This window comes from Elephantulus edwardii, unplaced genomic scaffold, assembly GCF_000299155.1.
Source record: "Elephantulus edwardii isolate Elephantulus edwardi_28Jun2011 unplaced genomic scaffold, EleEdw1.0 scaffold00210, whole genome shotgun sequence".
Taxonomy (NCBI): Eukaryota; Metazoa; Chordata; class Mammalia; order Macroscelidea; family Macroscelididae; genus Elephantulus; species Elephantulus edwardii.
This window is the reverse complement of record NW_006399960.1, coordinates 661,925-673,556: the sequence shown is the minus strand read 5'-3', so window position 1 is coordinate 673,556 and position 11,632 is coordinate 661,925. Positions and strand designations below refer to the sequence as shown.

General features: G+C 38.5%; 1 protein-coding gene across 1 annotated transcript in view; it reads left to right on the top strand.

Moving 5' to 3' along the window:
- The first annotated feature begins 10,877 nt into the window (after nt 1-10,877).
- SRPX (sushi-repeat containing protein, X-linked) overlaps nt 10,878-11,632 on the top strand; it is a 92,870-nt gene continuing 92,115 nt past the window's right edge. The window contains exon 1 of the mRNA XM_006897524.1: nt 10,878-11,592. Within this exon, the coding sequence (XP_006897586.1) occupies nt 10,878-11,592 (715 nt within the window). The remainder of the gene's footprint in view (nt 11,593-11,632) is intronic.

Below are 11,632 nucleotides of genomic sequence, written 5' to 3'. Positions count from 1 at the left end.
CAAGCTTAGAAGGCCTAGTCTGTGGTCTAAAGAGACTGCCAAATAGAACCAGAAATGCACAATCTGAAGAAGATATAATTGATCAATAGGACCCTCTAAAGATTAAATCTGTGTGTGAATCAAATAATTTTTCCAACAGGGTGAAAGTGAAAAGAAAACCTACCAACTGGGAACAAACATTTGGTAATACCATCTCAGACAAGAGTCTCATAATGAAAGTTTTCAGAATACTCCTGGGCCTCTACAAGAAAAAAGACTGATAACCCAATTACAAAATGGGCAAAACACATGGAAAGAATTTTCACAGAAGAAGATATTAGAATGACCAACAGACACATGAAGAAATGCTCAAAATCACTGGCAATAAGAGAGATGCAAATCAAAACCACAATAAGGTATCATCTCATTTTTATACTAGTGGCAAAGTTTAACAGGGCAGCAAGTAATAAATGTTGGAGAGCATGTGGTGAGAAAGGAACTCTTATACATTGTCGGTATTGTAAACTGGTGCAACCACTCTAAAAGGCAGTTTGGCGCTTCCTCAAAAAGCTGAACATAAAAATTGCATATGACTCAGATATTCCACTACATGGGATATACCCCAAGAAAATGAGAAGTGAGACACAAATAGAAACTTGTAAACCAATGTTCCTAACAACATTATTCACCATCACAAGAACATGGAAACAGCTAAAATGTCCAACCACAAATGAATGGATTGAGAAATTATGGTACATTCATACAGTGGAATACTATTCAGCACACAGGAACAATGATTTTGTAAATTATTATCTAACTTGGGAGGGCCTGGAGAGCATTATACTGAGTGAACTAACTCAGTCCCACAAGTACAAATATTGTATAAAACCATTATTGTGGAATGAGTATAAGGATTCAAGGGGGAGTTGAGGGTGAAGGATGAGGATGTGCAGGGAGAGGGGGAAATTAATTATGGGGGTTGTACAATTTGATGGGTGAGGGAAATTGGAAGAATCTGTACTGGAAAACAATGTATTAGAATTTTGTAGATAAATAAATAAATAATAATAAAAGCTAAAAAACTGTCTCGAAGGCATATTTTTTTAAATAATCCTTCTTCCACAGTAAGGTAATTTTATTAAATAATCCAATCCATTCACAAAATGGCTCTCTGCATCTGCTCTGGTTATCTTCTGCTGTATCACTGCATATTTATGCACAAATGAGGTAAATTTCCTTAACATTGTTATTTCAATAACTTGAAGCTCTGTAGTTACCTCTGGACTCTCATCCTCTCCTATTTGTAGAGTGAAGTCCATGGCAATAGGAGGAAACTCTGGTCTGCGAGGCAGTGAAGGAACTGGAGGTTGTAGCGGGAGGAGCAGTTAACTTCTTCCATTGCCATGGGCTTCACTGTATAAACAGATGTAAATACAGTTCATCTGGATCTGTAGATATGTGGAACTAAAGATACAAGTTATCTGTCCTGCATCTGTTTAACCCAGGAAGGTGGAACTGGCATAAGATAACTGCTATAGAAACTCCTACTTTTAAGAAGGGCTTAAATGGGAAATACAAAAGTGTCTCTAATCTGTAGTAATTCTGAGATCTAGCCAATTTTTGATAATTCCTTGTTTAAATATCATGGTCTGGGAAGAATTCTTTATGGCTTTTGACTCTTTCTTCTTAACTATAGATACCACCCTCTAAGCCATTTTTCTTTTTTCATGGTGGTGTTGTGTACTGTCGAATTAGAACTGACTCATAACTGACCCTCCAATAAGTTTTTAGATGGTAAATCATATGAGAGGAGACTGCCCATCTTTCTCCCACATGGCAGCTGGTGAATTTGACCCTTGTGCCTTTGGGTTGGCAGTTTCAACTCCTTACCACTAAGCCACCAGAGCTCCCTTTTTCATGGGAGATTGTTCTTGTTAGGTGCCATTGAGTCATGCATGACTCATCACTATGTACAACAGCTGGATTCAGAAGAGGCTGTGGCATGAAAGTTATCATTGTTGATGTCAGATGGATCTTGGCTGAAAGAGGTTTGCTTATGTTTTATTAATATGAAATGACATTTGATTTTGTGAATCATAATAAAAAATGGCTAACATTGAGAAAAATGGGAATCCTTGAACACTTAATTGTGCTCATGCAAAACCTATAGCTAGACCAAGAAACAGTTGTCCAGATAGAACAAGAGAACACTGTATGGTTTAAAGTAAGGAAAGATGTGCATCAGGAATGTATCCTTTTCCCAAATAGATTTAATCTATATGCTGGCAAATAATTCAAGAGGCCAGAGTATATGAAGACTACTGCACCAGAATTAAGGAAGACTGAAAAAAATAAAAAATTGTAGCCTTCAATATGGATTACATCTCAAATTAAAGAAAAATTCTTATCTTTGGACCAATAGAAACATCATGACAGATGGAAAAAAGATTGAAGTTGTCAACAATTTCATTTTACATAGATCCACAAGCAACACCTGTAGTAACAGCAGTCAAACAAATAAAAAGATATGTTGCATTGGAGAAATAGTCTGTCAAGGACCTCTTTAAAGTTCTGAAGAACTAGTGTCAGTTTAAAGATTAATATGAACTTAATTCAGGCCATGGCCTTTTAAATCACTTCTTGCATCTGAAGATGGGCAATGACTAAAGATGACAAAAGAATTGATGCTTTTGAGTTGCAATGTTAGAGAAAAGTACTTCCAAAACAAGTGTCTTGTGCCATTCTCATCATCTCTGATAAACCCAAGCCCATTGCTCTAGTCACTGTGTCAGTCTGTCTCGTTGACAGCCTTCCTTTCTTTCGCTGACTCTCCATCTTTCCAAGGATGATTCCTCTTTCAAACGATGATATCCCTTTTCAACAAATAGTCTCTCATAGTAAATGCCCAAAATCCATGAAATGAAGTTTCACCATCCTTGCCTTTAAGGAGCACTCTGCACTTATTCCAAGAGATAACGATTTGTGGTGTTTTGGTGGTTTTTGTTCTTGTTTTTTTTAGGGGGGAAATCCATGGGATGTTCAGTGTTCTTTTCCAATACCACAACTCAAAGGCATCAATTTTTCTGTCATTATGGTAAATAGCACGTATTTCTATCCCCTGCTTCCTAAATGCAGAGTTCTTGAAACGCAAATGACCCTCCTCATTCTATACGTATCTGTCCCTCTCAAATTGGTTACACTTCTGTGTATGTGACGTTTTCATTCTATATGTATCTGTCCCTCTCAAATTGGTGACATTTCTGTGTATGTGACGCTTTAAGAACTCCATAAACCTTCTGTGAATCTTCTTGGGATTCACTTTGTGAGACAAAAAAGCCATATCTACAAATCACACGTAAAAAAAAAAAAAGCCCTTCTCACTTTGCTTGAGATAATCTAAGACATACCCTTAATCTTGTTACAGAGATTTTCATGACTTTTGAGACACCTTCTTGGGCAGTTTGGAGGCTTTAAAAAGGGATTTTTACAGTTATACTTGTGGCTTCATCTTTAGACCAAGTTTTACTGATGATGTCCTTAATTTGATATTTGCACAGAAGTTCTACCTTTTCCACTTCAATGCAGCTGCAGTGTAACCCCATTGCCAAATAATTTGTTAGCACTATCCCATCTGACTACCACAAATACCCGATGACTTATACTGAAGAAAAAGACCTTTTTCTAAATGCCCCAAAATCTTCAGCATTATCATAGCTTAAATTTACATACTGTATTAACTAGGATAAAATCATTCCACATGTATGAAGCTCAGGACACATGATTTATGTGTCTTAAACAAATTTAAGGTAGATTGCACTGTGGTTTTTTATTTCCTCCAACAAAGATGTATTGACTACCAACTCTGAATCATATGATGGGTAAACAAGCTCTCACCACTGAACAGTTTAATGATATACTTTACTTTCTTAGAAAGTTTAGTTAAAAATTAGGTATAGATGTGTGCTGTCTGTATTGTAGTTACTAGCCACATGTGATTATTTAATTTTAAAATAAAATGAACCACAACAAGATAAGGGTAAACAACCCAATTGAAAAATGGGCACAGGATGTGAACAGACACTTCACCAAAGAAGACATTCAGATGACAAACAAACACATAGAGAAATGTTCAAAATCCCTAGCTCTAAGAGAGATGCAAATCAAAACAACTATGAGATATCATCTCAGTCCAATAAGAATAGCAAAATTTAACAGAACAGCAAACAACAAATGCTGGCGAGGTTGTGGAGAAACTGGAACCCTTATTCACTGTTGGTGGGAGTGTAAAATTGTACAACCACTATGAAAGGCAGTATGGCACTTTCTCAGAAAGTTGCAAATAGAAATATCATTTGACCCAGCAATTCCACTACTAAGAATATACTCCAAAGAAACCATAACTGCCACCCAAACAGATAGATGCACACCCATTTTTATCACTGCTTTGTTCACAATAGCAAAGAGTTGAAAACAACACAAGTGCCCATTAACGAATGGATAGAGAAGCTCTGGTATGGTCACAATGGGATACTATGCTGCATTGTAAAACAAGGAACTCATGAACTATAATTCAAAATGGGTGACCCTGGAGGACATTATGCTGAGTGAAATTTCTCAGTCACAAAAGGACAAATATTGCATAGTGCCACTGTTGTAAAACAGGACTGACATCGGAATTGGGGGTAGACTGAGAAAGAAGGGATAAATTATGTATACTGCATTGAAACAGATGAGGGAGAGAAATGTTTAAAAGGGATATATGATTAGATATTATTTTCATGACAGGAGTCCAGAATGAAGGCTGCTTAGTGGAGTGGGCTTGGGCAGAGGGATTGTATAACAATGAAAGACTTTTTCTCTTACTTTCCAAAACGAAGACTGCATAGTGGAGTGAATTTTGGGGGAGGGATTGTATAGCAATGCAAGAATTTTTCTTTTACTTTTCAAAGAGAAAAGTGAACTGGGGCGGTGGTTGGTCAGGGAGAAAAGTATAACAATGAATGAGTGGAAATCCAAAGTCTTTGTAAACTTTCATTAAAATGAATTTAAAAAAAATTAAAATGAAAAGGAATAAAAATCTTCCAACTTCTCAGTCTTGCTAATCCGATTTCAAGAGCTGAGTAACTAACTACATGTGGCTAATGGATACCCTGTTAGGTAACATGCATGTGGAACATTTCCATCATTGCAGAAATTTCCATTGCACTAGTCTACCAGAAACCAAAATGATCTAATGAAGACAACCATTTATTCTTCTTTCAAATATATTTGTCTCTCTTGTTCTATATCAAGGAGTCAACTATGTACTTTTTAAATAAATATGTTTTATAATTAAGGCTTTCTATCCATGTTTTTTTTATTAATTTGGGGATAGGAGAATTAGAGGCCTTTATTAACGTATATCCAGCATCCCCCCAAGCAAATGCAATTAGATGCCAAAATTATGTCCAATTGCAAAGAGATTAATGGACTTTCAAAATCCCTTCCACTCACTCTGTAGATGACAATGGGACTTGATTTAATGGCTCCTGTTGCACAGTGAATTTTATTTCCTGTTTAATTTCAATGTAAAATAGGAGATACAATTTACTATTAAATATGATAATGGCAATACTAAAGTTATATTTATATTGTTATATGATAAAGGAAAAAGGAAAACTTTCTGACAAAATAAGAAGACAGAATTATCTTCAAAAGAATCCTTTGAACTATACGCATAGCACAAAACCAGCAAATGTTTTGATTAGATTATTTATCACAATCAAGGAGCCCTGGTGATACAATATATTGCATGTTAGCTATTTGTGTCCCTAGCAGATCTTCTCATATAAAGATTCACAGCCTAGGAAACTCAATTGGAGGATTGTTATGACTCAGTATCCATTCAATAGCAGTTGACTTGTTGAGTTAGATCACAATGAATAAAGAAATATATGAAGTTTTAGCAAATCCATTAAGATGATTCTTCTTATTAGTTTCAAATATCTACTCCCTACTTCAAATAAGAGACCCAATAGGATGGTAGAAGAAACTCTGAGTAATTTTCCAGAATCTAAATTATTCATAAAATTCCAGTACTGTGAATATTTTTTAAATTTTCCACATTCAATGATTTATTCATCACAATTTTTTTATTAATTGATTTTAATGAAGGTTTACAGAGACTTTGGATTTCCATTCGTTCATTGTTGCACTTTTCTCCTGGTCACCCCTCCCCCCCAATTAGCTTTTCTCTTTGGAAAGTAAAAGAAAAATTCTTTCATTGTTATACAATCCTTCCGCCCAAGTCCACTCTATTATGAAGCTTTTGTTCTGGACTCCTGTCATGACAATAATATCTAATCATATATACCTTTTAAACAATTCTCTCCTTCATCTGTTTCAATGCAGTATATATAATTTATCCCCTCTTTCTCAATCTCCTCCCAACCCCTATGTCAATCCTCTTTTATAACAGTAGCATTATGCCGTATTTGTCTTTTTGTGACTGAGATATTTCACTCAGCATAATGTCCTCCAGGGTCACCCATTTTGTGTAATATTTCATGAGTTCCTTGTTTTTCAATGCAGCATAGTATTCCATTGTGCTTCTCTATCCATTTATTTGTTGATGGGCACTTGGGTTGTTTCCAACTCTTTGCTATTGTGAATAAATATAGGTGTGCATGTATCTGTTTGGGTGGCAGTTATGGTTTCTTTGGAGTATATTCCTAGTAGTGGAATTGCTGGGTCAAATGGTATTTCTATTTGCAATTTTTTGAGAAAGTGTCATAGTGGTTGTACCATTTTACACTCCCACCAACAGTGAATAAGGATTCCAGTTTCTCCACAACCTCGCCAGCATTTGCTGTTTGCTATTCTGTTAAATTTTGCTATTCTTACCGGACTGAGATGATATCTCATAGTTGTTTTGATTTGCATCTCTCTTAGAGCTAGGGATTTTGAACACTTCTCTATGTGTTTGTTTGTCGTCTGAATGTCTTCTTTGGTGAAATGTCTGACAGTAAATATTTCTTAAGAGTAACTTTGGTGCCTGAGTGAGCACTCAAAATGAAAAGGATAAGATTTAGTGGGCCAGGAAAATTTTTCTTTGGACTTTGGAGAAAAGGAATGGCTAATTCATTTGAAAATCTGTTGAATTAGAAGAAATTTCTGCAAGGAGAGCAGAATTATAAATGGACTTGGCTGTAGGTATGGCTGATGGACAGAAGCCTGCATGGCTCTGAGTTTATGATTTCTGAGCCAATGTAAGATTTGTGTTTGTGTTGAAGACACTCTGAAGCATTCTTCCCCAAAAATGGTAATCTAAACCATATGAGTGCTGATTAATGGATATGTCATAATAAAACCTTTATAAATCAGGCTTCTAAATGATTAGCCTTTAGTTAATAAAGAAGAATTTACTAGGACACCCTTTTCTCCCTCTCTTTCCTTTTCTCACTGACCCCCCTTCATTCTAATTTTAATCCTCTGAAAAATCTTTCCCCAATATATATGAATACTTTTATGGCTTGCTAAGTTCATTGTCAGAGGAGGATTTTTGGCTTAGAGTTATTATTGTTTATCTCTTGGAAAGGATAACATTGTTGTTTCACACAATTTGATACCTTGTAGCAAGAAAAAAAAGGGAAAATGACTAATGAGCAGGAAACCAGTAGCTTCTGCTACTTAAATTTTTTGCTTTGATTTTGTCTACCTTTGAGTCAAGTCTGACTTATAGCAACGTAGCAGGACAAAGCGGAACTGCCTCAGAAGGTTTCTTAGACTAAAATCTTTACAGAGCAGATCACTATTTCCACCCTCCTGTGGAGTAGCTGGTGGATTAGAGATGCAGAACTTTTCGTTTTCAGTTACAAAAACTGTTATAAACCGTACTCTTGGTTTTTCTTTTTCTTTTTTTTTTTTTAAAAAAAAACAACAACCCTGTAATTGCTTAGTTATCTGTCAGAGTTTAATACTGGTAACACAAACCCTTGTAGGAATTTTAGACAAAAGGGTTTAATGTGGAGAATCGAGTGCTCACAAAATTATTGACAGGGTTGGAGTAATGGAAATTTGGATGTGTGGATCAAAGTACAAGTGGCACTACAGCTTCAATTCAAATGTCAGACAAAACTCTTGTCATTCAAAGGTTATAAAACTGTTGCACTCGTGATTACTATCACTGCAAATGTGGTGTCTTCCCTACCTCACAAAACTAATGAGGAGACTGTGGCCATAGTCTGACAGTGCTACCAACACCCACTTCTGTCGAAGCCTATTTTCTGCTTATGTAACTCTACGGCACAAATTATTTTCACAGTCTCTACAGAGTACATCTCATTTGCAGAACCACCCACAACTTGAGTAAGAGCATCTAGGAATAGTAGATGTGCTACATTTAGTTGACATTTCCTTGGACTTTCTCTGCTTTTTATGACACTGACAATTATAAGAGGTTGCTGATTGTTGCTGTGTATCAGAACTAACTCATAGCTGACCCTCCAGCAGGTTTTCAGAGGCACAGGAAGAGATTGCCTACCCTTTTCCAGCAGAGTAGCTGGTGGATGCAAAGTGCATGCCTTTGGGATTGCAGGGCACTAGAGCTCAATAGTTGTGAGGGATATTGGAACAGTATTTTCTGGAATTAGGATTTGTTCCATTTTTAATAAATCATTATTAGACTGGGACATGACTGTGTGGAGGAGACCACAGAGATCAAATACCATTTTCATCATGTTTTAGCAAAGGTTCATATGGTCAATAAAGTTTATCATTGTTAATGTTGACCTTGATCATTGAATGAAGTAGTGTTAAATTTCTCCACTCTCACCCCTTTCCATATAGTACTCTTCAGAAATTATTGTATGCGGCCTACAGTTAAGAATAGGGAGTAATGTTCTACCCTTTAGGAACATATTAATTAGATTTTTTTCTGCATAGATTTATTCAACCAATTATTTATTTATATCAGTGTGGGTTCATGAATATTTTTTATTCTTTAATGTTTTCCTTTTTGTAATTGTGATTTTAATGCAAGTTCACAGAAAAGTTGGATTTTTATTCATTGTTGCACGTTTTCCTTCCTCCCCACCCTTCCTTCTCCCCTACTTCACTATAAAAGATATTCATTCATTGTTGACCAATTTTCTCCCTCCTCCTCCTCTCCCCTCCACCCAGTCCATTTTGCAATGCACCAATGGACTGCTGTCATACATATAATGCCTAATCATATATTCCTTTTAGACAGTTCTTTCCTTCATCTGTTCTAATGCAGTGTTCTTTTAATTTTTTCCATTATTACTTGATTGTCTTGCTTAAATTCTTCTGTTTGGCCACTGGGGCCTCTTTCAGTTGACTCCTATGTCTCTTTTAAGTATCTTTACATTTTTGTGGTTTTTCTTCAGAATTTTCTAACTTTTTGGCACAGTATATGAGATGTTGTTCTATGCACATCTTTTATATTTACTGTTCCAGTTCTAGATTTAGCCATTTCTGTACGGAATTAACTGAATAACTGAAAAATGAATTAAACCCTTAAGTTCCAATATTGAGAGGTGCTATGGAAAAAATCTTGAATGATTTTGTAAGCATCAAAAGAAGATAGAAGGGTCAGATACATAGGGTCACTGAATTGAAAAGAAGGTGTTAACAAGTGAAAAATTTGAGGAAGTACCATATGAACTAGTCAGTGATAATGAAGGAAGAAGTTCAAGCTGCACTGAAGACATTGACAAAAAATAAAGTCCCAGGAACTGGTGGATTTGAACAGCCCACCCTTTGATTAGTAGCCTGATAACGTTACACAGTATGTCACCAGAGCTAATAATAATACAGTAAGTAATACAAAACCACCACCTAACCAAAGAGCTACAATATTGACAGTAATTAAAGTTGTCTTTTGATTCTGTCTCTATCCCCTGGCTTTGCTTGCACAGCCATCTTCCCTTTCCATAGGTGAACACTTTCCTGATATTTATGTTAACATATTGGTCTTTTTAAAATTATTTTTTAAAAATTATTTGTGTGTGTATGTGTACCGTCAAATCAGATCTGACTGGTACAGGAGGAGATTGTTCCTCCTTCTCCAGCAGATCATCTGGTGGATTTGAACCACACACCTCTGGGATTACAGTGCAGCTTCTTGCCACTAGGCCACATATTGGTCTTTTTATAAAAAACAAAAACAGCGGGAGTGGGACGGCGCCGCCCCCGCCCCTGCTGCCGCCGGGGGGAGACGCTGCGCAGCCGCCGCTGGCCCCGGCCCCCCGGGGCTGAGAGCCACTCCGGACCGGAGCCCCCTCCCCCATGGCGCTCCTCCTCTCCCCTCCCCCACGCCTGCCTTCGGAGACTGAATGTGGGACTAGCTGGTGTGGTGCCACTTTGACCTAAAAAAATCACTTCTGTCTGGGAGGCAGGCATCATCCTTGGAAAGTTCTTTCGTTTCCTGATGTAGAAGATAGAGCAAATCAAACATTTCAAAGGTGAGGGTCATCTTTGAGGAAGGAATTCCTGGCCTCTTTAGACTCCCCATTTCCAGGATGAGCACCGCAGTATCGTGACCCTTGGGGTTTTGTGTGCCCTGGAGATGCGAGATTTTCCTTTGGCAGTAGGAGGCACACACCCAGAGAATGCTGGAGCTGCAAGGGGGAAGGACCCACTTCCACAGCAGAGAAAAACAAAGAGGAAAAAGGCACACGGGAAGCCGGCACTAAGGGACGTGCCCAGCAAGCAGTGGGCCCCTGCCACTGCCCTCAGCAGCTTTCTCTGCTGCAGCCAGAGAGGAACTCGGTGAGCCCGTCCCGTCCCCGTTGGTGACTGCAAGCTCAGGATTTCAATCAATGCATTCCAGTAACCCTAAAGTGAGGAACTCTCCATCAGGAAACACACAGAGTAGCCCTAAGTCAAAGCAGGAGGTGATGGTCCGTCCCCCTACAGTGATGTCCCCATCTGGAAACCCCCAGCTGGATTCCAAATTCTCCAATCAGGAATGTAATTCTGCTGACCACATAAAATCCCAGGATTCTCAGCACACACCACACTCAATGACCTCAACAAATACGGCAGCCCCCAAGTCTTCCACCCCCTCCCATGGCCAGACTACTGCCCCAGAGCCCACACCTGCTCAGAAGACTCCAGCCAAAGTGGTGTATGTGTTTTCTACTGAGATGGCAAATAAAGCTGCAGAAGCTGTATTGAAGGGCCAGGTTGAAACTATTGTCTCTTTCCACATCCAGAACATCTCTAACAGCAAGACAGACAGAAGCACAGCCCCTGTGAATACACAGATACCTGCCCTTCGGAATGATCCAAAACCTCTCCCACAACAGCCCCCAGCACCAGTCAACCAGGACCAGAATTCTTCACAGAATACTAGACTTCAGCCAACTCCACCCGTTCCGGCACCAGCACCCAAGCCTGCCGCACCCCTGCGCCCCCTGGACCAAGATAGTCCTGGGGTAGAAAGCAAGCTGATTCCCTCTGTAGGAAGCCCTGCCAGCTCTACACCACTGCCCCCAGACGGTACCGGGCCAAACTCAACACCCAACAACCGAGCTGGGACCCCTGTCTCTCAGGGGAGCAATAGTTCTTCAGCAGATCCCAAAGCTCCCCCACCTCCACCTGTGTCCAGTGGTGAGCCCCCTCCACTGGGAGAGAACCCCGATGGACTGTC